Below are 27533 nucleotides of genomic sequence, written 5' to 3'. Positions count from 1 at the left end.
AAGCGCCTAAGTTTTTACGAAGCAGAAATCCGGGGTGGGATGGGGGGGCGATCCATTCTTGATAAAAATATTTTAAGGTTATGCTTAGAGAAGTACCAACGACGACATGCGATCACTCTTTGGAAAGGACTTGAATACAGAACGAGGCAGCCAGCTATGGAGGATGGTAAGGTGCGGTGCGCAAGGGAGGAGTTGGCTGTCCCTTGGCGGGTCAGTGCCAGGCCCTCCCCACCCGATGGGCCCTGAAGCCGTATACTCAGCAGGCTGGGGAGCTGGGGACGGAGCGCCGGCAGGTCCACGCGGCGGCTGCAAAAGCGGTGACGGCCACGGGAGGGCGGCCACGTGAACGATGCACCGAGTGCCCGCCCGGCCGTGGCCCCGCCCCTGCCTGCCTCCTCCTACCCAAGCCCCAGCTCCAGCTCGGCTCCAGTGGGGATCCGCCGCCCGCACACCCAGCGCTGCAGCCGCCCCAGCTCCGCAGACAGTGGTCTGCGCCCGCGCCCTTGGAACGCGCCCCCAGCACACGGGATCCTTCCAGCAGCCCCGCGTGCCCCCTTGCGCCCCGGGATCGGTCCGGCGGCCGCAGCTGCCTCCTTGGAGCGCCCGCCTGCGCGCCCGGCTCTCCGCTCCCCGGCGCTCTCGGGGGGCCCGCCCGCCCTGCACCCTGGAGCACCGGGCCACGAGCTTCTGCCAGCTCCTCTGGATCCTCGCGGCCGTGAGCAGCGGCTGCCTCGCCTGTCCGCCCGGAGCAGGTAGGTGGGGTGGCGGTTGGCTCTGAGAGCCGGGATCGGGCGCTGCAAACAGGCTGGGGCTTAAAAGTGAGGACCCAGGCGGAAGGGACGGGTGAGGGTTAGGCTCTTCGGGGCTCAGTGTTTGCTTCTGTAAAATGGGGCCGTCGTGCAGATTCACGGCAGTGACTATAGGAAAACTACTCGGCACGTGATGGTGTGGGAGAGGCAGCTTGGGGGCCGCCAGCCGGGGCGCCTCGGGGCCCGCAGAGGGTGGGGACAGCCCTGCCTTCCTTCCCCTGCAGGGCCCAGAGCCACGTCCCCTTCCCCGGCCCCCGAACAAGAGGCCCTAATTCCCAGAACCCCGAGGACAGTGTAGACGCGCCCTTGCTGCATTGTTGGCTGCGGGAGTTCGGGTGTTGGCAGTCTCCGGGGACGTGTGCGCCAAGAGACTGGGCATTAATATGCGGGCGGCGACGCGGGGGCGGGAGCCTACCGGGTGAGTCCCGGCCTAGATCCGCTCCGCGGGCCTGGGGGAACGCGGGGAACCAGCCTGGTTGTCCGGCTAGTGAGAGGGAGGGGGGCTGCTCCGTCTGCCCCGTGGGGACGCGGTGTGAGAGCCTGACTTCTGGGACCTCCACCCTGGAAGCTGCCTGCCTTGGGGCCCATCAGCCAGGACATTGTCCACCCCCTCTGATTTTACGGAGGAGGAACTTGAGGCTCAGAATGAGCCAAGGGCAGATACCCGGAACTGTGGGAATATAGAGCGAGCAGGTGAGAGCGGAGAGCAAACGCTGTGTGTGTGTGTGTTGGGGGGAAGGTTATTGGGCAAGACTTCCTGAAGAAAGTGATGCTTGAGCTGAGCTGGAAAGGATGCCAGTGGGAGGAGGAAGGGTATAGGGGTGGAGTTGTGCAGGTGTCTTCTCCCTCTGTGGGCTCCACAACACCTCACATTCATTCTTTTGGCTCACGTGTGTATTCAACAAATATATTGCTTGATGACGGGAATTCAGGTGTAACATGGTTGGGATTGCCGCCTCCCTTTCCTCTCAAGTTCTTTGATGTTGCGTTTTTTTGTTTGTTTGTTTGGTTTTTTTTTTTTTTTTTTTTTTTTTTTTTGTCTTTTTACGGCCACACCAGCCGGCATATGGAGGTTCCCAGGCTAGGAGTCTAATCGGAGCTGTAGCCGCCAGCCTAAAGCCACAGCAAAGCCAGATCCCAGGTGTGTCTGCAGTCTACACCACAGTTCACAGCAACACCGGATCCTTAACCCACTGAGTGAGGCCGGGGATTGAACCTACCACCTCATGGTTCCTAGTCAGATTTGTTTCCGCTGCACCGCGATGGGAACTCCTCGTGTTCTTCCTAAAGACAGGGTGTAGGCTGGGGTCCCAAGTTCTTATCTTTTGCAGGGTGTGGGGAGGCAGGAAGTAGGGGCCTGATGATCACTTGAAATAGTCTCAGTTTGCATGTGATGCTTTGTGTACATTCTGTGCTTGGAAGTTTTGTTTTTGTGTGTGTGTGCTTTTTTGATTAAGGCTAATTAAGGATGTGTCATTGAAATGATTTTAAAACTTTTTTTTTTGCTTTTTAGAGCTGTACTCGGGGCATATGGAAGTTTCCAGGCTAGGGGTCGAATTGGAGTTACAGCTGCCAGCCTACACCTCAGCCACAGCAACCTGGGTTCTGAGCTGTGTCTCTGACCTACCCCACAGCTCAGGGCAGCGCCGGATCCTCAGCCCACTGAGCGAGACTAGGGATCAAACCCCCATCTCATGCATACTAGTCAGATTGGTTTCCGCTGCACCACAATGGGACCTCCATAAAACATTTTTTAAAGTATTATGTGACAGAGATGGCTCTTGGTCACCAACACCTGTGTCCTCTTCTCCTGGGGTGTCACCCAGATGGATTCCCAGGCTCTCTTCCAGTTGGGTGGGCCTGAACTGAGTTTTGGCTGATGGAATGTGAGCAGACATGGTGGGTGCCCCTCTCAAGCCCAGACCCTAAAAACCTGCCCCTCTTTTCCCATTGACCCACAGAGATTAGAGGACTTAGGGCCTGGAGAAGGACAGAGCCCCGAGCTGGAAGGAGCCTGGGCCCCTGCATAACTGGAGCAGAGCTTCCTCTTTCCCCTCTGCGCTGGTCTGTGGCTGTCTCCTGATGAGAATGGGGCTCTGGAGCTGTTTGGAAGGTCCGGGGTGAGAGGGGCTTATTGGTTCCGGCCTGCCGCTCGGGGTGATCAGGCTGGGCTGTTCCACAGGGTGGCAGGGTGACTTTAGACCATTTTTCTTCCACTGGTCACATCTCCCAAAGACGTCTTGTCCAGTCTTTGGCGGGATGGGCAGACACTAAGAGCAGTGTGGAAGACAGCTGAAGGTCACTAGCAGAAACTTGGATTTGTTCAAGCTCATTCTCTAGGATTTACTCTTTCTTGGTCCGATTCTTTAAGCTGATACAGAAAAAGCTGATGATCAGGCCTATATTCAAAGGAATAGTGGCTGGCTGGGCTGATGGAAAAATAAAAACTTTGGGGAGTTCCTGTTGTGGCTCAGTGGTTAACGAACCCGACTAGGATCCATGAGGACGCGGGTTCGATCCCTGGCCTCGCTCCGTGGGTTAAGGATCCGGTGTTGCAGTGAGCTGTGGTGCAGACGTGGCATCGCAGACACGCCCCGGATCTGGGGTTGCTGTGGCTGTGGTGTAGGCTGGCAGCTGTAGCTCCAATTGACCCCTAGCCTGGGCCCTCCATATGCTGTGGGTGGGACCCTAAAAAGCAAATAAGTAAATAAATATAAGAAAAAGTAAAAAGTTTTGTGTTGGGGAAATCAGTTCTGTGGCCCAAGAACTGAGAATGTTCTAGAATACAGTGGGATAGTGATGGATACGAGGTAAAAGCAGCTTGGGCCTTAGTATGTTGCTGGATTAAACTCTTGCAGCCCAGGCTGATGGGCACAAGCAAGAAGGCTTCAAACAAAGGAAGGGGAGTCGCTGTCATGGCTCAGCAGTTAATAGTATCTATGAGGACGCGGGTTCGATCCCTGGCCTCGCTCAGTGGGTTAAGGATCCGGTATTGCTGTGAGCTATGGTATGGGTCACAGACACGGCTCAGATCCTGTGTTGCTGTGGCTAGGGTGTAGGATGGTGGCTACAGCTCTGATTTGACCCCTAGCCTGGTAACCTCCATATGCCATGGGTGTGGCCCTAAAAAGTGAGTTACTAATAGGCTGATGGTAAAGCAGAAGGTGACCGTCTCTGGGTCCCCAAAGTCCCAGGGCTGTGGAACATTCCGAGAAGCATTTCAGATACCTGGCAATTCAGAGGGTGGGCAGTGTTCGGTCCTCCAGCTGGGACACTTCTGAGACTTGGCAAGGCCCCCGCGGGGAGTGGCCAGAAGGCAGGTGGTGCAAGTGCAGAACGTTTCTCTTAGCCAGGGGTTCTCCAACTTCTGTGCAGTTGGTACCATCTGGCGGGCTTGCTGGGCCCACCCCAGACTTGACTTGAGCAGGACTGGAGCAGGGCCCCAGAATTTGCATGTGACAAGCTCTCAGATGAGGCTGCTGCTTCTGGCAGTGGTCCCAGGATCACACTTTCAGAAGTGGTTCAGCTGATGTAAGCCTGGCTAGACCTGCCCTGGCTTCAAACCCACCTCCCCCTGCCTTCTAGCCCCTGTGATTTGGGGGCAAGAACTCTTTTTTTCAGGGCGGCACCTGCGGCATATGGATGTTCCCAGGATAGGGGTCGAATCGGAGCTGCAGCTGCCAGCCTACACCACAGCCACAGCAACACCAGATCTGAGCCGCATCTGCAACCCACATCGCTGCTCATGGCAACACCAGATCCTTCACCCACTGAGCGAGGCAGGGATCGAACCTACGGCCTCATGGACACGAGTCAGGCTCATTACCACTGAGCCATGATCAGAACTCCCAAGAACTCTTAACCTCTGTAGGATGAAGCTAATGGTGCCTACCTCCTGGGGTCCTAGGGAGGCTTCCTGGAGGAGGTGGCACCTAAGCAGAGATGCGAGCGATAAGCAGAGTTGGGTAGCGGACCGGCAGGGAGAGCAGGCTAGGGTGTGAGCCAAACAGGACATGGCATGTGCGAGCCAAGGGAGGGGGACCTTGTCCTCCAGGGAGCTGAGAGGAGTCACGGAGCAAGAGCTTTCTTTGTAAGTGTTGCTGGGAATCTGCTCTGGGCTGCGTGCCTCAGGGCAGGACTGCAGTGGAGGAGAGGTTGACCACGGCCTAGAAAATGGGCTTCGGGGATGGGATGGACCTGGTGGCAGCGCATGTTACTTCTGTCCCCATTCTGTTGGCTCAAATGTAGTCGTATGGCCCCACCTAAACTCGAAAGGATTTGGGCAGGGCAGCGCAGATCCATAGTGGACAGCCACTTCTGGGCCACACACCACCTCTCTCACCTACTTTCCACCTTGCTCCTCTGCTCTCTGTTGGTAGATGAGGAAGCTGAGTTCAGAGAGGTTAAGTAATTTGCCTGACATCGCTCAGCTAGTAGTGGCAGAGCTGAGACCTGACCCAGACCTGTGTTCATCCCCAAAGCTTTGTTGGGCCAGATTCTGGTCTTGGCTGGGTTGTTTGTTTTTGTTTTGTTTTGTTTTGTTTTTGTGTCTGCTTTTTAGGGCTGCACACGCGGCATACGGAGGTTCCCAGGCTAGGGGTCCATTGAAGCCACAGCTGCTGGCCTATGCCACAGCCACAGCAACCCCAGATCCGAGCTGCATCTGCGACCTACACCACAGCTCCCAGCAAGGCCAGATCCTTAACCCACTGAGCAAGGCCAGGGATCAAACCCACAACCTCATTGTTCCTCGTGGAATTCGTTTCTGCTGTGCCACGATGGGAGCTCTGGTCTTGGCTACTTTTAGAGGGGCTCCCCATGACCCAGACTTTCCCACTCAGGATCTCAGCTGTGGTCTCTTGCTAACCCCCAGATGCCTTGTAATATAACCCAATGGTCCCTCTATTCCTCCACACCCACAGTGCCCATTATATCTGCAGCAATTGCCAGCTTTGCTCCTGTTACTCATTCATCGATGCAGCCTGCGTTTTCAGGGAACCTAGTGTGTGCCAGGCATTATGCTCTGGGCTGGGAGCTGGAGAGAACCAAGACACCTCCCCTTTTATTCCAGATGCTCACATGGTCTGGCCTCTCCACATGGAGTGGCTGTGTAAACACAGAGTTCCCCTGGGGAGTGAGACGTGGTGTCTCTCTGGTCTGACCCGCCAGGAGTACAGAGCGTCCTGGGTCCATGAGGCGGGCGCCCAGCAAATGATTAAACATGAAAATTCAAGCCCTCTTGTGTACTTTGTTCGTCGAAGCCCCAATGACAACATGGTGCTTTGTCTTCTAACATGCGTTTTCCTGATTTTTAAAGCTGTGAGGTAGCCTTTGCACTTGAACGGTTTTACATAAATGAAGCACTGTGGTGATATGCAATGATATTTTTATTGAGCCCTGGCAGAGGGAATGTTGACTGGTTTCCCTGGGTGCAGCTGTGGGTTGCTGTTCTCATCAGTGAGTAAGCTCATTTCTCCTCCTCTTTCTGGTGTGCATGAGCTGAGGTGTTTTTATTTTTTTATTCTTATTTATTTGCTTTTTAGGGCTGCACCCTGGGCTTGTGGCCCCTTCCTACATCTTCAAGATCAGCTGCATAGCATCGTCAGATCTTTCTCCATGACCCTGCTTCCATTGTCTCATCTCTTCCTCTGACTCTGACCCTCCTGCCTTCTTTTTATTTTTTTTGTTTATGTATTTGTCTTTTTGCCTTTTCTAGGGCCGCTCCTGTGGCATATGGAGGTTCCCAGGCTAGGGGTCAAATCAGAGCTGTAGCCGCCGGCCTACACCACAGTCACAGCCACGCGGGATCTGAGCCGCGTCTGCAACCTACACCACGGCTCATGGCAACGCCAGATCCTTAACCCACTGAGCAGGGCCAGGGATCGAACCCGCAACCTCATGGTTCCTAGTCGGATTCGTTAACCACTGAGCCATGACGGGAGCTCCTCTCCTGCCTTCTTTTTAAAAGGGCACTTGTGATTACACTGGGCTCACTGGATAATCCAGGATAATCTCCCTTCTCAAGATCCTTAAATTCATCACATTTGCAGAGTCACTTCTGCCACATAAGGGAACTTGATATTCACGGGTGTTGGAAATTAGAATCTGGACATCTTTTGGGGGTCCTTATTCTGCCCACGACATACATAGTCAGTACAATGGAAATGCTCATGGAGGGCCTGGAAGGAGGGAAGGGACTTACAAGTTGGGAAGCGGGGCGTGGCCAGGGCATCATAGCAGCTGGTCCCTTTGAGGGCCAGTTCTCCCAGGAACCACATGCCTGGTCTCACTGGCTCCTCAGAACAGCTCCTGGGCAGGTGCTGTTGGCTGTCTCCTGTTTTACAGACAGAAAACCACCCAGGGAAGTCTTTCTGGAGGGGGGTACACATTTGAGCTGGGTTTGGAAGGGAACCAAGGCGTTTGGCAGCAGGTGGGAGAGGCATTCCAGACAGAGGGCAGGGAAGTGAGAGCTTGGTCATGTGTGGCGACTAGTGATGACCAGGTGACTGGTTCTTTGGTGGGGACATCTGTAAATCAGTCCTTTTATTCTAACATTCTGACATGAACTGTGTTATCTCTTGAAATAATTTTAATAAATGTCTATTCGGAGTTCTCGTCATGGCGCAGCGGAAGTGAATCTGACTAGGAACCATGAGGATGCAGGTTCGATCCCTGGCCTCGCTCAGTGGGTGAAGGATCCAGCGTTGCTGTGAGCTGTGGTGTAGGTCGCAGACGTGGCTCGGATCTGGCATTGCTGTGGCTGTGGTGTAGGCCAGTGGCTACAGCTCCAATTCGACCCCTAGCCTGGGAACCTCCATATGCCTCCAGTGTGGCCCTAAAAAAGACAAAAAGACAAAAAAAAATGTGTATTCATGAGCACCTACCACATGCTAGGGGTACAGATGTTATAAGACCCTGACCTGGACTCTGAGATCGATGCTTGACTTAGTAACATCTGATGATGTGGCACAATTGTCCCCACTCCCACCCCCACTAAATAAAAGAAACAGCCTGGAAAGGTATTTGATTAGCACTTGTTGAGCCCTGCCCAATGCCAGGCGCTGAGAGGGTACAGACTCAAGGAGGTCCCAGCCTGTCCCGTGGAGTCTGTTGTTTAGAACAGGGTCTTGGCTCCTCATGGGGGAGTCAGGGTTCAAACCTGGCCCTGCAGCTGCAGAGCGCAGGTTCTCTGCCGCTATTTTAGGCTTTGGTCTTTCTTGTTTTTTCACTAGCTGTTTTAAAAATTTGAAGGACAGTTGATTTACAATATTATATCAGGTGTACAGATAGGGACTTCAGTGTTTTTAGAGATTATACGCTATTAAAAGTTATTACAGAGTTCCCTTGTGGTGCAGCAGGTTAAGGATCTGGCGTTGTCACTGCAGTGGCTTGGGTTGCTGCTGTGGTGCACATTCTATCCCTGGCCTGGGCACTTCCACATGCCACGGGCATGGCCAAAAAAAAAGTTTTTGTAAGGTAATGGCTGTAATTCCCTGTGCTATAAATATATCCTGGTGCTTGTCTATTTTATGCATAGTAGTTTGTATCTCTTAACTTGCCCTTTCCTCTCCATACTGGTAACTACTAGTTTGTTTTCTATATATCTGTGAGTCTGTTTCTGTTTTGCTGTATATATTCGAATATATATATAGTTCTCGTTTTTAACTTTATGGCTGTACCCATGGCATATGGACGTTCCCAGGCCAGGGATTGAATCCAAGCCATAGCTGTGATCCTTTAACCCACTGCACAGGGCCGGGGATTGAACCTGATCCTCTGCAGTGACCCAGGCCACTGCATTTGGAATTTTTTTTTTTTTTTTTTTGGCTTTTTGCCTTTTCTTGGGCCGCGGCATATGGAGGTTCCCAGGCTAGGGGTCCAATCGGAGCTACAGCCGCTGGCCTACGCCAGAGCCACAGCAGCGCAGGATCCGAGCCGCGTCTGTGACCTACACCACAGCTCACGGCAACGCCGGATCGTTAACCCACTGAGCAAGGGCAGGGATCGAACCCGCAACCTCATGGTTCCTAGTCAGATTCGTTAACCACTGCGCCACCACGGGAACTCCTGCATTTGGATTCTTAACCCACTGTGCCATAGCAGGAACTCATATATTTTTAGATTCCACAAATAAGTAATATCATATAGTATTTGTCTTTCTCTGTCATTTTCACTAAGCATAATATTTGTCTCTGCTCTATTTCACTAAGCGTAATATTCTCTAGGTCCATTCACATTGCTTCAAATGGCAGAATTTCATTAGTTTTTTATGGCTGAGTAATATTCTATTATATATGTGTGTGTATATATGTAGTATATATGTACACATATATATTAGAGTATTACGTGCAGATATTACATATTACATAGAGATATTACATTACCACATCGTATTTAATCATCTCTTGATGGACACAGGATGCTTCCATATCTTGGGTATTATAAATAGTGCTGCTGTGAGCTTTGAACATGAGGTGCACGTCTTTTTTTTTTTTTTTTTTTTGTCTTTTTAGGGCCGCACCCTCTGCATATGGAGGTTCCCAGGCTAGGTGTCTAATCAGAGCTGTAGCCACCGGCCTACACCACAGTCACAGACACGCGGGATCCGAGCCGCGTCTGCGACCTACACCACAGCTCACGGCAACGCCGGATCCTTAACCCACTGAGTGAGGCCAGGGATCAAACCCACAACCTAATGGTTCCTAGTCGGATTCGTTTCCACTGTGCCACGATGGGAACTCCACATGTGTCTTTTTGAATTAATGTTTTCATTTTCTTTCGATAAATACCCAGGAGTGGAATTACCGGGTCGTATGATAGCTCTATTTTTAGCTTCTTAAGGAACCTCCCCACTGTTTTCCATAGTGGCAGCGCCAATTTCCATTCCCACCAGTAGTGTACAGGGGTTCCCTTTTCTCCCCATCCTTGCCAACATTTGTTGTTTGTAGACTTTTTGACGATAGCCATCCTGACAGTTAGGAGGTGGTATCTCATTGTGGTTTTGATTTGCATCGCTCTGATGATGAGTGATGGTGCACATCTGCCCATGTGCTTTTTCACCTGCTTTATTATCATTAAGTAAAAATTGCGTCTATTTAAGGTAGACAGTGTGAGGAATTGCTCTGCGTATCCTTTGTGAAATGTATCAACCGGCTTATCACATCCATCCCCTCACATTCGATCTCCAGGACCTGGTCATCTGACTTAACTGAAATTTGGTACCCTCTGACAGTTATCGCCCCATTTCCCCCCCCTACACCCCCAACCCCTGGCAACCACTCTTCTACTCTCCTCTTCTGTGAGTTTGCCTTTTTTATTTTTATTTCTTCATTGGTTTGTTTTCTTTTTTGGCCATCCCACGGCATGTGAGGTCCCCAGCCAGGGATCAGATCTGAGCTTCAGTTTCCCCGTAAGCCGCAGCTGCGGAAACACTGGAGCCTTAACCCACTGCGCTGAGCTGCATATCGAACTTGCACCCCAGCCCTCCCAAGACACCGCTGATCTTGTTTTGCCACAGTGGGAACTCGGTTTCCTTCAAAAGTTTGACTTTTTTAGATCCCACATGTGAGATCATATAGTATTCTTCTGTGTCTGGCTTATTTCACTTAACATAATGTCTCCCAGGTTCATCCATGTTATTGCAGATGATAAGAGTTCCTTCTTTTTAAAGATTGAGGCATTCCCGTCGTGGCTCAGTGGTTAACAAATCCAACTAGGAACCATGAGGTTGCAGGTTTGATCCCTGGCCTCGCTCAGTGGGTTAAGGATCCTGTGTTGCTGTGGCTGTGGTGTAGGCTGGTGGCTACAGCTCCGATTCGACGCCTAGCCTGAGGACCTCCATATGCCGCGGGTGCGGGCCCCCGCCAAAACAAATATTAAATAATATTCCATTGTATACATACACCACATTTTCTTTATCATTTCATCTGCCAGACACTTAGGTTATTTCATACCTTGGCTATTGAGAATAAATGGGTGTGCAGATATCTCTTTGAGATAGGTTTTTGGGGGTACCTGTTGTGGCACAGTGGAAAGGAATCCGACTAGTATCCACGAGGATGCGGGTTCGATCCCTGGCCTCGCTCAGTGGGTTAAGGATCTGGTGCTGAGCTGTGGTGTAAGTCACAGACATGGCTCAGATCTGGCGTTGCTATGGCTGTGCTGTAGGCCAGCAGCTGCAGCTCCAATTCCACCCCTAGCCTGGGAATTTCCATGTGCTGCAACTCTGGCCCTAAAAAAAAAAAAAAAAAAAAAAGACAGGTTTTTGTTTCTTGTTGGAAGGAAACTGAAGACTCAAGCTAGAGCTCAAGAGATCCTTGGAACAAGCCAGGTGCAGCCCAGGGAAGCCTGGCTTTGCTAAGTTTTGCCCCCCAGGGTAGCCCCTTCAGAGGTGGGCAGTCACTTCTCTGCCCAGCAGCTCCTATCATTGCCAGGTGAGAGAGTCCACACTGAGGGCTTAGCGTGGTGCCTGGGAAACAGGAAGCTGTCCATGTGTGTTATTTGTCAATCCTAGTTCAGTAAGAATTGCACATTTTTGCAATCAATAGGAACAAAGGTCTTTTCTGCTTTCTTATCACTCATTTGCAGCACAAAAGCCACAGCTCTTCTTCTCTCTCAGGTGAGATGCATTTATGCCAAATCTGTAGCTCCTTCTGGTTGGTGGAATAAGAGGGAGACTACGTGGATGAACCTAGAGATTATTGTATTAAGTGAAGTAAGTTAGACAAAGATAAATATTATATGAAATCACCTATGTGTGGGAAAAAATGATACAAATGAACTTATTTACATAATAGAAACAGACGGACATAGAACTTAGGGTTACAGAGGGCAACGGATGGGGAGGGATAAATTAGGAATATAGGTTTAGGAGTTCCCGTCATGGCTCAGTGGTTAACGAATCCGACTAGGAACCATGAGGTTGAGGGTTCGATCCCTGGCCTCGCTCCGTGGGTGAAGGATCCAGTGTTGCCATGAGTTGTAGTGTAGGTCACAGACATGGCCCAGATCTCGGGTTGCTGTGGCTTGTGGCGTAGACCAGCGGCTACAGCTCCAATTACACCCCTAGCTTGGGAACCTCCCTATGCCGTGGGTGTGGCCCTAGAAAAGACAAAAAAAAAAAAAAAAAAAGGAATATAGGTTTAACAGGTACACACTACTATATATAAAATAGATAAATAACAAGGACCTACTGTATAGCACAGGGAGCTATGTTCAATATCTTGTAATAAACCTATAATGGAAAAGAATCTGAAAAAGAATATACATATGCATGTGTATGTATATATGTACATGTAACTGAATTGCTTTGCTCTACACCTGAAACTAACACAATAGTGTAAATCAGCTGAACTTCCATAATAATAATAAAAATGATGAAAGAGAGTTCTTGGCATGGTATCTAAAGAAACCAGAAGACCTACCATCTGGCGTGGAGAAGTGGGGAAGGGACGTGCTGAGGGGAAGTGATGCTACAGTCTCATTTATCACACCAGGAAATCAACAGATAAGAACCAAAGTAGATAAATTAAGAAACCGCAGAGAGGGGAGTTCGCATCGGAGCTCAGCGATTAACGAACCCAACTAGGATCCACGAGCACATGGGGTTGATCCCTGGCCTCACTCAGGGAGTTAAGGACCCAGAGTTGCCGTGAGCCGTGGTGTAGGTTGCAGATGTGGCTCGGATCCAGCGTTGCTATGGTTGCGGTGTAGGCCAGCAGGTATAGCTCCGATTCAGCTCCTAGCCTGGGAACCTCCATATGCCGAGAGTGCGGCCCTGAAAAGACAAAAAATAAATAAAAAATAAATAAAAGAGAGGAATTCTCTTGTGGTGCAGCATGTTAAGGATCAGACTGTCACTGCAGTGGCTCAGGTCATTGCTATGGCTCGAGTTCCATCCCTGGCCTGGGAATTTACAAATGCCAAGGGCGCAGCAAAAAAAAAAAAAAAAAAAAAAAGAAAGGCAGAGCAAGCTTATTACTTAGAGATATGGCGATATCTACCACGAGTAATATCTAGATAATTGGAGTGGTGGCCCCTGGAGGTGGGAAGCTGGGCTGTCCACGTACTATTGCAAAGGTTTTCACTAGAGTTGAGCAGTACCCAACCTGTATGGTCGTACACAGTGGCCCTTATAAGAAAGTGGTGTCATTTTTCAATCCTGAACTTCAATAAAAGTGCTTTTTTAATTATATAGAAATAATAAACAGTGGCCCTAAGTCCTAGCTGGATTTGGGATTTTTTGTTTGTTTGTGTGTGTTTGTTGGTTTGTTTTTTGCTTTTTAGGGCTGCACCCGAGGCATATGGAGGTTTCCAGGCTAGGGGTCCAATCAGAGCTACAGCTGCCCGCCACAGCCACAGCAACATCAAATCTGAGCTGCGTCTGCGACCTCACCACAGCTTATGGCAACACCAGATCCTTAACCCACTGAGCAAGACCAGGGATTGAACCCACACCCTCATGGTTCCTAGTCAGATTTGCTTCCTCTGTGCCATGATAGGAACTGCCCTGGCTGGATTTTGGATGTTTCATATTGCAGGCGCCAAACAAACCTATGTGTAAGTTAACCAAGACAGCCCCCGATCCCCTCAAAAGGCAAGGGTTTATTGTGTCATAAAATTCAGAAGTCTAGGCAGGTAGTTTGGCTTTAGGCATGTTTGGATTCGGGGTCTGAAATGATGTTATCACCGTTCGTTTTTCTCGTCATCTCTGGTTCTGCTCTTGACCAACCACCAGCTTTGTTCTCTGGTGGCCTCAGCCCCTGCTTCAGAGTCACATCCTGCAGGAAAGAATTGATCCTCTCTTCCGGTTGTTCAAGTGAAAGCCCCAGGCTTACCTGGGATTGGGCAACAGTGGTTCCACTCGAGTCATGTGCCCGTCTCTGAGCCAGTCACCATGGCCAGGTGGCCAAATGCTGTGACTGATGCAACAGGGTCACGTGACATGCCCTCCCTTGCCCCCATTGCCTGGGGAGAACCCCAACCCCAACCCCAGCCACATGACCTGAGAGCGAGGCAGAGGCTGGTTTCCAAACAGAAGCAGATAATATCCTATATTTAGCCCATGACTAATGGCCGGTAAGTCATCCTGCCCACTGTGCTTGCAGTGGAAGGGTGGGAGATTTGGGTACATTGGGCAGATCTTGGTACATTGGTATTTGTGCACCAGCGGCTGAGTGCAACCTATACTGACTCTGGGGTGCTAGCTCTGAGGCGTGGAGGCTGGGAGATTCCAGCTTATTTCTACAGCAGGAAGGCAGCTTCTGGGGGTAAGGGGCGCCCCAAGGAGGACCAGGGGTCCCTGTGACTTGGCCTGCAGGTCTTGACCTAAGCATTTGCAAACATCATTTCCTCCCCCAGGGGCTGCTGCCAGAGAAACCCTTTATAGCAAGACCCAGTGAGAGCAGTGGTTCAGTGACCAGAGCCTAAGATAGCCTGTTCCCTGAGGACCCCTGAAGAAGCTTGGCTTGGCTGCTTACCAGGCTTCCAGGTCACCAGCCTGGCTGGGACCCAGGACCCAGCCCTTTATTGATGGTAATAAAATGATGAGGATAACTGCAGTCTTAGCGCTTGCTCTGTCCTAACATTTTCAAGTTAACGGAGTATAACTCTGCTTCCCAGATGACAGCAAGGAGCCTGAGGCCAAGAAGTAAGTCACACTGCTCGTAAGTGGTAGAGCTGGGGCTGGAACTGGGGTCTGCTTGACTCAGAACTCCCCTGAGCTGCCTCTCCAAAGAAATATTTTCCCAGGATATGTCAGGAACTGGAAGGGGAAGTTGTGGATGCCTGAGTGAGGGCAGAGGAAAACTCACTAGAGAATCCTGATGTCTTGGGAACTGAAGTTCTGATCCCGGCCTCAGGCTCTCTGCTCACAGGAGCAGGCTCCTTTGTGGGCTGAGCAAAGCCCAGATTAGGTGGGGAATTCTAGGAGGCTGGATGATGTGGCTGGTGTTGGAACAGGCTTTGTGGGACTGAGTTATGAAGCAATGAGGGCTCCTTACCTAAGGGAAGGGGCTGGTCTTCGTAGGCAGATGTGGAAGCAGCTACCAAGTTAGGACTCTGGACTGAGACCACAGTTGTCCCAGGCTGACCCTGCCCAGGCAGCAACTTGTCCTAAGAGATGTGATGTGACTTTTTATAATATGGGCGAGAAAGTGGCTATTGGACTAGACAGATTTAGCAAGCAGAAGGAAAAAAAGAAAATTACAGTAAGTTTAGATTGCAAAGTCTGAAGATTATGAGTCTAGGACAGTTATGCTGCCCCATGATGTAAGATTTATGCTGCTCCAGCACCTGGCATCTTCCTCATGGATAAATTTAGCTGCTTGAGCTCCAGCAATCACACCTGCATTCCAGCTAGCAGGAAGGCGAGAGAGCAGAAAGGTACACTAACTCCCTTTATTTATTTATAAATTTTTAGTTTATTATTATTTTAAATCAAAGTTTAGTTGATTTGCAATGTTGTGTCAATTTCTGCTGTATAGCAAAGTGGCTTAGTTATGCAATATATGCATTCTTTTTTTATATATTCCTTTCCATTATGGTTTATCCCAAGAGATTGGATATAGTTCCCTGTTGCTGTACAGAAGGACCTTGTTGTCTATCCATTCTAAACGTAATAGTTTGCGGGAGTTCCCGTCGTGGCGCAGTGGTTAACAAATCCGACTAGGAACCATGAGGTTGCAGGTTTGATCCCTGGCCTTGCTCAGTGGGTTAAGGATCCGGTGTTGCCGTGAGCTGTGGTGTAGGTTGCAGACGCAGCTTGGATCCCGCATTGCTGTGGCTCTGGCGTAGGCCAGTGGCTGCATCTCGGATTCAACCCCTAGCCTGGGAACTCCATATGCCGCGGGAGCGGCCCAAGAAATAGCTAAAAAGACAAAAAAATAAATAAATAAATAAAATAAAATAAATGTAATAGTTTGCATCTGCTGACCCCCAACTCCCAGTGCATCCCACTTACTCCCCCTTCCCCTTGGCAACCACAAGTCTGTTATCTATGTTTGTGAGTTTATTTCTGTTTTGTAGATAGGTGCATTTGTGCCACGTTTTAGATTCCACATAAGTGATATTATGTGGTATTTGTCTTTCTCTTGCTGACTTCCTTCACTTAATATGCTAATCTTAGTTGCATCCATGTTGCTGCAAACAGCATTATTTCATTTTTTTGTAGCCGAGTAGTGTTCCATTGTATATATGTACCGTCTCTTCTTAATCCATTCATCTGTCAATGGACCAAGTTGTTTCCAAGTCCTGGCTGTTGCAAATAGTGGTGCTGTGAACATAGGGGCGCATATATCCCTTTGAATCATTTTTTTGTCTGGGTATATGCCCAGGTATGCTCCCTCCCTTTCAAAACCCTTCCTCAAGTGACATACAGCGTTTCTGCTCATATCCACTTGGCCAGGATTTGGTCACATTGTCACACCTAATTGCAAAGGAATCTGTGAAGTGTAGACTTTATTCTGAGTGGCTCCAAGCTTAGCTAAAAAGCAGTGGTTCTCTTATTCAGAAGAGACAACAGGAGTTCCCGTTATGGCTCAGCGGCAATGAGCCCGACTAGTATTCATGAAGCCAAGAGTTCGATCCCTGGTCTTGCTCAGTGGGTTAAGAATCTGGCATTGCCATGAGTTGTGGTGTAGGTCGCAGATACTCTTCAGATCTGAGTTTCTGCGGCTTTGACATAGGCTGGCAGCTGCGGCTCCAGTTCAGCCCCTAGCCTGGGAACTTCCATATGCTTCCGATGGGACCCTAAAGAAAAAAAAAAAAGAGAGAGAGAGAGAGAACAGCTGTTGGAGGTCAGTTAGCAGGCATTGCCACAGCTGCGTTAAGTACAAATTTATGACAGCTGAAAAGCCATAAGACAGAGCCTGCTTACTCAGTTCTGGAATACATGATCAAGTGCCTGCCGAGTACAAGGCACTGTGCCAGCCAGGGTCACAGCTGCTGCTTGTCTGCAGCTTTTTTTATTTCCCGGAGGCCAAGGAAAATGTCAGGTCTGTGGTGGGACATGGCCAAGGGCTGGGGTTCTGGTCATAATTCCCCTGTGAACGAGTTGTGGAACCTCAGGCCCCTTGCTCACTCGACTGCGCTGGTGAGATGAATTAATTTAGTCAAGGTCACTAGCAGCACAGCTGGAATTTTCACCCTTGGCCCCCTGGCTCCTGAGTCCGGGTTCTTAACTGCTGGGCTACACTTCCTGGTGGTCCATAACTCCTGCCGAGGTCCTGGCCCCTCCCCTGGCACCAGCCCAGTCCCCAGAGGCCAGTGACCTGATTGGCCTGCTGGCAGCTCCAGGCAACCACATCTCTTGGTCAGCAGGGATTCTGGCCAAGGGCTGACCAGGGCAGAGTAGGCGTTGGGGCTGGGAGCTGCCCAGAGAGGGGAGAAGTGGGGATAGGGCCGGGGAAGATTTTGGTAACAAGCAGGATCAGGTGGCTCAGACATCAGATGCAGGCAGTGACTGTCTTGCCAGGAAGGTCAGAAACAAACTCAGCAAAAACAAAACCAGAGCAGTGATTTTCAGACTGAGATGAGAAATCTCAGTGGGTAGTGCATGAAGGATAAAGAATAAAAGGAAAGAAAAACAAGCAATCGAAAATAGCAGCATGGGAGTTCCTGTTGTGGCTCAGTGGTTAATGAATCCGACTAGGAACCATGAAGTTGAGGGTTCGATCCCGGGCCTCGCTCGGTGGGTTAAGGATCCGGTGTTGCCGTGAGCTGTGGTGTAGGGTGCAGACACAGCTTGGATCCTGTGTTGCTGTGGCTCTGGCGTAGGCCGGCGGCTACAGCTCCGACTGGACCCCTAGCCTGGGAATCTCCATGTGCCATGGGAGTGGCCCTAGAAAAGACCAAAAAAAAAAAAGGAAGAAGGAAAATAGCAGCATGTCTTATACCAAGTAATGCTAAGTACAGTTTCTTGAAATTTTAACTTACTCTTTATAGGAGTATACCAGGTTAGGATATATTTCCTGCTGTGATGATTGTCTAAAAGCTAAAGTCTCAGGTCTAGGGTGTTCCCCTTGTGGCTCAGTGGAAACGAATCTGACTAGCATCCATGAGGACACAGGTTCAATCCCTGGCCTGGCTCAGTGGGTTAAGGATCCAGCATTGCTGTGAGGTGTGGTGTAGGTCACAGACATGGCTCGGATCTGGCATTGCTGTGGCTCTGGCTCTGGCTGTGGCTGTGGCTGTGGTGTAGTCTGGCAGCTGCAGCTCTGATTTGACCCCTAGCCTGGGAACCTCCATATGTCATGAGTGCTGGCTTAAAAAGCCAAAAAAATAAAAATAAAGGTAAGGGCTGCTAAAAATAATTAGAATTACTGACCTAATCTAAATTTTTGTCACCGATTTATTATTTTATTTTTTTCTTTTCTTTTTTTATTACTTGATGAATTTTATTACATTTATAGTTGTACAATGATCATCACAACCCAATTATACAGCATTTCCATCCCAAACCCCCAGCACATCCCCCACCCCCCAACCTGTCTCATTTGGAAACCAGAAGTTTTTCAAAGTCTATTTATTATTTTATATTGAAGCAACCCAGCGTTATAAAAAGTTAAAACAGTTTAGGAGGGTGCAAAATGTTAAAAACTTCCCTCCGCCCTCAGCTCCCATTCCCACTGCCCATCCTAGGGCTGGTAGCTCTCTTCTGGGCCCTTCAAGGAAGTTTAAATGCATCTGCAAATGTACTTTTTCTTTTAACACAAATAGGATCAGCATAATGTCCCTGGACTCCTGCAACCTGCTTTTTATTTTTATTTATTTATTTTTTTGTCTTTTATCCTTTTTTTTTAGGGCCACACCCATGGCATATGGAGGGAGGTTCCCAGGCTAGGGGTCTAATCAGAGCTGTAGCCGCCAGCCTACACCAGAGCCACAGCAACACGGGATCCAAGCCCCATCTTCAACCTATACCACAGTTCACAGCAATGCTGGATCCTTAACCCACTGAGTGAGGCCAGGGATCGAACCTGCAACCTCACCGTTCCTAGTCGGATTCGTTTCTGCTGCGCCACGATGGGAACTCCTATTTTTATTTTTATTTTTATTCTCTCTCTCTTTTTTTTCTTTTTTGGCCACCTGGCAGCATATGGAGTTCCCAGGCCAGGGATCAGATCAGTGCCACAGTTGCAACCTATGCTGCAGCTGTGGCAATGCCGGATTCTTTAATCCACTGTTCTAGGCCGGGGTCCAAATCTGGGGTCCTGGTGCTACAGAGATTCTGCCGATCCCATTTCACCATAGAGAAAACTCCACATTTTTATTCATTTAAAAAAAATTTGGGGGAGTCCCCATCGTGGCCCAGCAGAAATGAATCTGACAAGTATCCATGAGGACGCAGATTCGATCCCTGAGCCCTCTCAGGGGATTAAGGATCCGGCATTGCCATGTGCTGTGGTGTGGGTCACAGATGCGGCTCGGATCTGCCGTTTCTGTGGCTGTGGTGTAGGCGGGCAGCTACAGCTCTGCTTCGACTCCTAGCCTGGGAACCTCCATGTGCCACAGGTGCGGCCCTAAAATAACAAACAAAAAATTTTTTTAAATTTATTTTTTGGCCATGCCCACGGTATGTGGAAGTTTCCTGGCCAGGGATCAACCCTGTGTCACAGCAGTGATAACACTGGATCCCCAACTCGCTGAGCCATCAGGGAACTCTTGCTTTTTAAATGTAAGCTTTTGTTGTCTTTCTTTCTTTTTTTTTTTTAATTCACAAATGGGCCAATCCACCTATTTAAAGTGGACGATGCAGTGGTTTTTAATATATTCAGAGAGTCATGCAACGTTTTAGAACAGTTTCATCAATTCAAAAGAAAGCTTTTAGCCATTGGTCCCCATTTCCTTCAATTCTACCCTAGGCAACCACTCATGTACTTTCTCATAGATTTATCCTCTCTGGATAGTTTATGTAAATAGAATCATTCCATATGGTCCCTGGTGACTTCTGGCCCTTAGCATCTGCGTTCCTTTTTATGGCTGAGTCGCATTTCTCTGATGGATACACCATATTTTGCTTGTGTATTCATCAGTTAATGGGTATTTGAGTTGTTTCCTCTTTGGCTATTATGAATACGACTCCTATGAACATATGTGAGTAGTTTTGGTCCTGGACATGTTTTCATTTCTCTTGGGTCTATACCTAGGAGTATAGTTGTGGGATCATATGATCATTTCAGGTGAACGTGTTGAGGCTGTTTTCCAAAGTGATGGCACCATTTGTACGTTCCCGCCAAAAGCGTATGAGAGTTTCTCCCCATTCTCACCAACACTTGTCACTTTCCATTTTTAAAATTATATCCATCCTAGTGGCGTGGCTTTGATTTATATTCCCCCAATGGCTAATGATGTTGAGCATCTTTTCATGTGCTTATCCGGCCCGTGTGCATATCAAGGGGGAGAGGGAGGAAGTGGGGTGGATGGGGAGTTGGGGGCTAACTCTTACATTTAGAATGGAGGGAGTTCCCGTCGTGGCGCAGTGGTTAACAAATCCCACTAGGAACCGTGAGGTTGCGGGTTCGATCCCTGCCCTTGACCAGTGGGTTAAAGATCCGGCATTGCCGTGAGTTGTGGTGTAGGTTGCAGATGTGGCTTGGATCCCGCGTTGCTGTGGCTGTGGCGTAGGCTGTCAGCTACAGCTCCAATTAGACCCCTAGCCTGGGAACCTCCCATTTGCCGCGGGAGTGGCCCAAGAAATGGCAAAAAGGCAAAAAAAAAAAAAAAAAAAAAAAAAAAGAATGGAAAAGCAGTGAGGTCCTGATGGAAGGCAATATGTGAACAAGAATGTATACATACGTATGACTGGGTCACTTTGCTGTACGGCAGAAATTGACAGAACATTGTAAATCAACTATAATTTAAAAAAATTGAAAAATCCTCCGCTCATTTTTTATTTGAGTTGTCTTTTTATTGCTAAGTAGTATGAATCCTTTAGAGAGTCTCTTATCAGACAAATGATTTGCAAAAGTGTTCTCCCATTCTCTGAGCTGTCTCTCCACTTTCTTGGTGGTGTCCTTTGAAGCACAAAATTTTTAATTTCAGTGATGTCCAATATCGCTATTCTATTGTTGCTTCTATTTTTGGTGTACTGTCTAAGGCTTTGCCTAACTCAGCATCACAGAAAGTTTCTCTTAAATTTTCTTCTGAGAGTGGTAGCTGTTAGCGAAAACAGCTGTTATATTTAAGCCATGCTCCTTTTTAAAGTCTTTTTTTAAATTGAAGTACAGTTGGTGTACTAATTCGTGTTAGTTTCTGGTGTACGGCAAAGTGATTCAATTATGTATATATGTATATATATTCTTTTTCAGATTCTTCTCCATCATAGGTTATGACAGGATATTGGTATTACTTCATTCTTTCTTATGGCTGGGTAATATTCCACTCTAAGGAAGGGGTTCAACTTCATTCTTTTGCATGGGTATATTCACTTGCCCTGGCACTGTTTGCTGAAAAGATTTTTCTTTCCCATTGAATTGTGTTGGCACCCCGTCAGAACTCAATTGGCTGTAAATGTGAGGCTTCATTTCTGGACTCTCAGTAGATTTCCATTGATCTCTGTATCCTCGTGCCATTAGCAACTGTCATGGTTACTGTAGCTTTGTAGTCAGTTTTGAACTCAGGAAGTGTGATTCTTGCAACTTTTGCAGGATTCTTTTGGCTCTTCTGGGACCCTTGTATTTCCATGTGAACTTTAGGACCAGTGTGTTAATTTCTTCATTGAAGCCATGGGATTTTTGATAGTGATTGGGTTAAATTTGTAGATCATGTTAGGGGAGTGCTGCCATCTTAACTACGTTAAATATTCTTTTTTTTTTTTTCTGTCTTTTGTCTTTTTAGGGCTACACCCGTGGCATATAGAGGTTCCCAGGCTAGGGCTCTAATCAGAGCTGTTGCTGCCGGCCACAGCCACAGTCACAGCAATGCCAGATCCGAGCCAAGTCTGCAACCTACACCACAGCTCATGGCAACACTGGATCCTTAACCCACTGATGGGTGCCATGGATTGAACCCTCAACCTCATGGTTCCTGGTTGGATTCGTTTCCACTGCGCCAAGACAGGAACTCCCTGTATGTTAAATATTCTGATCTGTAAACACAGGGTCTCTTTTCACTTATTTAGGTCTTCTTTAATTTCTTCTGATATATTTCATTTTTCACTGTACGGATCATGCACTTCTTTCATTAACCAAGTTTTTAAATTCTTTTTTGATGTTATCATAGATGAAATTGTTTTCTTAATTTCATTTTTGGACTTTTCATTGCTAGGGTATAGGAATACTACTGATTTTTATATCCTACAATTTTGCTGCCCTCTTCCCAACTATCTTTGCACATCTTTGTATAGCTAGAGTTTCCTTTTCTTTGTAAGAGTCACATAGTATTTCATGGTGTAGAGGAACTGTGGTTTATATAGCAAGCCTCCATTGATGGACAGTGTGGGCACGTCTCTCTTTTCACCAGTACTGATTGTTCTGCAGGGCTCTTTGGGCCACTTATCCATTCTGGGGATGTGTGTCCAGTGCCCACTCTGCACTTTTTTTTTTAAATGGAAACTCCCAGGCTAGGGGTCAAATTGGAGCTGCAGCTGACAGCCTATGCACAGGCACAGCAGTGCTGGATCTGAGCCACGTCTACCACCTACACTGCAGCTCATGGCAATGCTGGATCCTTAACCCACTGAGTGAGGCCAGAGATTGAACCGCAACCTCATGGATACTAGTCGGGTTCATTATTGCTGAGCCACAGCGGGAACTCCTGACTCTGCACTCTTTAAGGCACTGGGGCTACAGACAATAAAAAAGTAAATGAGATAATTTCAGGTTAGGAAAAATGTCTGTGAAGAAAAGAAAACAGGGCATGCCCTAGGAGTGACTGGTTGTGCATTTGAGAGGGGTTCTTTGGGTTGTGTCAGAGAAGGTTTCTCTGGAAGAGGTAACTTGAGCTGGCATCCAGATGATAAGACCCACTGTTGGAGATTGGCCGGGTCGTTACAGGCACAGGGAACAGCAAATGCAAAGGCCCTGAGATAGGAATTGGCTCCCTGTGTTCACAGAACAGAAAGAAAGCTTGGGGCTGGAGAGCTGCCAAGCCAGAGGAGCAGTTGGGGGTGGGGGGGAGGAAGTAGAAGCTGCTGGAGGGTGTAAGCAGAGAAATGATTTGATCTATTTATGTCCTTAAAAAAATCAGCCTGTGGCTTAAGAAGCATTTATTTTCTGCTTCAAGCGCTGAGTTCCTTTTTTTGTCATTTATGTATATTTTATTTATTATTTTTTTATTACTCAAATGAACTTATCACATCTGTAGTTGTAAAATGATCATCACAATCCATTTCACAGGATTTCCATCCCATAGCCCAAGCACATCCCCCTACCCCCTAAACTGTCTCCTCCGGAGACCATAAGTTTTTCAATGTCTGTGAGTCAGTATCTATTATGCAAAGAAGTTCAGTCTGTCCTTTTTTCAGATTCCACATGTCAGTGAAAGCATTGGATGTTGGTGTCTCAATGTATGGCTGACTTCACTCAGCATGATCATTTCTAGGTCCATCCATGTTGCTAAAAATGCCAGTATTTCGTTCTTTTTAATGGCTGAGTAATATTCCATTGTGTATATGTACCACATCTTCTTGATCCACTCCTCTGTCGATGGACATTTAGGTTGTTTCCATGTCTTGGCTATTGTAAATAGTGCTGCAATGAACATCGGAGTACATGTGTCTTTGTGAGTCGTGATTTTCTCTGGATAGATGCCCAGGAGTGGGATTGCTGGATCAAATGGCAGTTCTATCTTTAGTTTTCTGAGGAATCTCCATACTGCTTTCCACAGTGGTTGCACCAATTTACAATCCCACCAACAGTGTACTAGTGTTCCTTTTTCTCCACACCCTCTCCAGCACTTATTGTTTGTAGACTTTTGGATGATGGCCATTCTGGCTGGTATAAGGTGGTACCTCATCGTGGTTTTGATTTGCATATCTCTAATAATGAGTGATGTTGAACATCTTGTCACGTGTTTTTTGGCGATCTGTATATCTTCTTTGGAGAACTGTCTGTTTAGATCTTCTGCCCAAGCGCTGAGTTCTTAAAATGGAATTACTGAATGGAGGAGTTTGCACATTTAAAGTGTTCCCAAGAGTTCCTGAGTGGCTCAGCAGGTTAAGGATCCGAGTTGTCACGGAAGAGGCTCAGGTTACTGCTATGGCACAGGTTGATTCCTGGCCCAGGAAATTCTGCATGCCATGGGTGTGGCCAAAAAATATACAACAGTTAAAAAATAAAATGTTCCTAGATGCTGCCTGCCAGATGTCTCCCCCAAAGTTAGTGTAGTTTTCACCCTGAGGGTGCCCCAGCACCCATCCTCTTGCTTCTCTTGCAGGACCCTCCTTGCTGCATTTGCCCAGTAACTCTGGCTGTGCCGCCCAGCCCTTGGGTAAGACGGGCACCCCGGGAACATGGCAGACGAAGACCTCATCTTCCGCCTGGAAGGCGTGGGTGGCGACCCACCTCCCGGGCTGGGGATTCAGACGCCGACAGTGACGAGGAAGAGGGTTACTTCATCTGCCCCATCACCGATGACCCCGGGACACACCAGAATGTCAGTTCCAAGGTTCATAACTACTACAGCAACCTAACAAAAAGTGAGCGCTACGGCTCCAGCGGGTCCCCGGCCAGCTCCTTCCACTTCAAGGTGAGTGGACCACCTGCGCCGCCCCCCTCCCCGCCTCCGCCGCCCTTACCCCCTTCCCTTGGCATAAAGGGTGGGTGCTGGCGTCGCTGGTGGAAATCTTTCTTGTGTTTCCAAACTCTGATCAGAGCTGTAAATTCTGGATCTGAGGGTAGGCTCGTTAAGGGAGAATTTTGTTGGTTTCATACACGTATCACCGCTTTGGAGTGGTGTTTTGTTAAATAGCTGCTGGGGACCCACGACTGGCTTGTAGAAACCTTGGCCGATTTTTAAGACGCGAACAGGAGAGTCTAGAAAATATTGGAGCGGGAGGGAGGAAGGGAGGGAAAAATGATCAAAGATCTTATTTTGGAGACATGTACACATGTTTGCACACTGACACGTGGTGACCAAATTGACTGATGAGGAGGCTCTCATGACATACCTGGTGTTAAGTGTTTTTATTTCATCCCTGCACGTGTGTATGTGGGTTCAGGGACAGGATGTAAAATGAAGTTTTTCATGTTAGTTGTGTCAAAAAAGCTTAGGGATAGGACTCCTTTTTCTGGGTTGAGGACAAGGGTACTTATTTTGTTCGTGATTTGTGTTCATTCCATGGCACACCTGGTATAGAGGAGAGGGAGAAAGGCAAACATTATTGGTTTTTTTTGTTTTTTTGTTTTTTTGCCACACTTGCCACATGCGGAAGGTCCTGGGCCAGGGATGGAACCTGAGCCACAGCAGTGACAGTGCCCAGTCTTGAACCACTGGGCCACCAGGGACCTCCTAGACTTTTGTATAGTAAGTAGTGATGAAAAAAAATTATTTTTTATTTTTAAAAATTTTTTATAGTTGATTTGCCATGTTATGAAAAAATTTTATTTATTTATTTTCTGTCTTTTTTAGGGCCGCGCCCGCGCAGCACATGGAGGTTCCCAGGCTAGGGGTCTAATCGGAGCTGTGGCCACCAGCCTACGCCACAGCCACAGCAACGCCAGATCCGAGCCTCGTCTGCGACCTACACCACAGTTCACAGCAATGCCAGATCCTTAACCCACTGAGGGAGGCCAGGGATCAAACCCACAACCCCATGGTTCTTAGTCGGATGTGTTTCTGCTGCGCCGCCGCAACAGGAACTCCTGAAAAAAATTTTAAATGCAATACTGTTATCTTTATCTAATTTAATCCTTATAGTATCAATTTGTACCATGAGCAAAATGCCTGTTACCACTTTGAAATTGAAGGCTTTCTTCTCTAGCTGCAGAATGAATCTGTTTTTAGAAAATTAATAATTCTAGTTCTTGGACAGTTGGGTATTTTTTCCTTTCAGGCCAGAGTTCTCGCTTAAGTCTCCTTGGGACGGGCAGCTCCAGAAATAGGCCTGTGAGTACCCCCTTGAGGCTGGGAGGCCCCTGAAGTGTCAGGTTGTGGCTGTCCCTGCTTTCCTTTCCTAAGGCAGCTTCTGAAACTCACACTCAGCCCGTAGGAGGGCAGCGTGGGAAGACAGGAGAGCTGCCTGTCACTCCCATCAGTTCACATTAAGTCAGGAAGGTTCTCAGAGACACTGATCTCTGCAGTCTTCTGCACCGTGTGTGAGGAGGTTGAGGTGCCAGAGGGAGGCTGGAGGGGTCAGGGCTTGTGAAACAGAAACCAGCTAGCTAGCTCAAGGGGAAAAAAAAAGGACATTAAGGAGTTCCCGTCGTGGCGCAGTGGTTAACGAATCTGACTAGGAACCATGAGGTTGTGGGTTCGATCTCTGCCCTTGCTCAGTGGGTTCAGGATCCGGCGTTGCCGTGAGCTGTGGTGTAGGTTGCAGATGCGGCTGGATCCTATGTTGCTGTGGCCCTGGTGTAGGCGGCTGCTACAGCTCCATTGGACCCCTAGCCTGGGAACCTCCATATGCTGCGGAGCGGCCCAAGAAATGGCAAAAAGAAAAAAAAAAAAAAAAAAAAGGACAGTAATTCTAACAGTCTAGAAGTGCTTTTGGGGCCCCAGGGACAGAAACAGTGTCTGGGTCTTGGGGGGACAGATTCAGACACATAAAAGCAGCAGGATCACCCTTTGTCTCATCCATAAATGTTCCTTAGCTGTTCTTTTTGTGTGTGTATGTGTCTTTTTAGGGCTGCACCTGCAGCATTTGGAAATTCCCAGGCTAGGGGTCAAATTGGAGCTGCAGCTGACAGCCTATGCCGCAGGCACAGCAGTGCTGGATCTGAGCCACGTCTACCACCTACACTGCAGCTCACGGCAATGCTGGATCCTTAACCCACTGAGTGAGGCCGGAGATTGAACCCGCAACTCATGGATACTAGTTAGGTTCATTACTGCTGAGCCACAATGGGAACTCCATCTTAGCCTATTTTTTATTCTTCTCTGCTCCTCCGTGGATGCTCACGGAGGAGCAGGGTCCCCTCATTACTGATGAAGCCATGTGCAAAGACAAGTTTGATGTTTGACCCTCTCCATCCCAACTGTGGGAGGAGAAAGTCTGGTTGGTCCAAACTGAGTCAGACATCCTTGGCTCTGGTCTAGTCACCTCCAGCACAGGGCAGGAAGCAGCGGTCACAGAAGAGGGGCGGCTTCCCGAGGAGGATCCAGGTGGCCTCCTAGTGGGGCAGACCCCCTCAGAAGGGCTCCACCCACAGCTGTCTGTTCAGAGGACCAGGAGCTGGATTTGTGTTTTTTTGGCAAACATTAAGTGGGCCCAAGAGCTGGAGGGTCTCAGATGGATGGACACAGTCTCTGACCACAATATGCAGTACAGTGAATTCTTTAAAGGAAGCACAGATAGAGTGATCCAGCAAAGGGAGGTTTGTCTGTCGGTCTGGCTTAGGATGTGAGCTTTATGAGGGCAGGACCCTTAGGCCTGCTCATCACTCATCCATCCTAGTGCCGTGCACACAGTAGGTGCTTCATTTGGAATTGGTAAGAAGGTGGATGAATGCTGAACTTACTTCTCTGTGGGTGCTGTCCTACTAAAGGTCAGATAGCATTTACAAAAAACATAAATCAGGAGTTCCCGTCGTGGCGCAGTGGTTAACGAACCCGACTAGGAACCATGAG

General features: G+C 48.4%; 1 protein-coding gene across 1 annotated transcript in view; it reads left to right on the top strand.

Moving 5' to 3' along the window:
• Positions 401 to 27533, top strand: part of EEF2K (eukaryotic elongation factor 2 kinase) — a 93112-nt gene continuing 65979 nt past the window's right edge. The window contains 3 exon segments of the mRNA XM_003124551.6: positions 401 to 752; positions 24183 to 24313; positions 24316 to 24494. Coding sequence (XP_003124599.4) covers positions 24259 to 24313; positions 24316 to 24494 — 234 coding nt within the window. The 5' untranslated portion in view covers positions 401 to 752; positions 24183 to 24258.

The sequence above is a fragment of the Sus scrofa genome, chromosome 3 (assembly GCF_000003025.6).
Source record: "Sus scrofa isolate TJ Tabasco breed Duroc chromosome 3, Sscrofa11.1, whole genome shotgun sequence".
Lineage (NCBI taxonomy): Eukaryota > Metazoa > Chordata > Mammalia > Artiodactyla > Suidae > Sus > Sus scrofa.
This window is presented reverse-complemented; position numbering and strand designations above follow the sequence as displayed.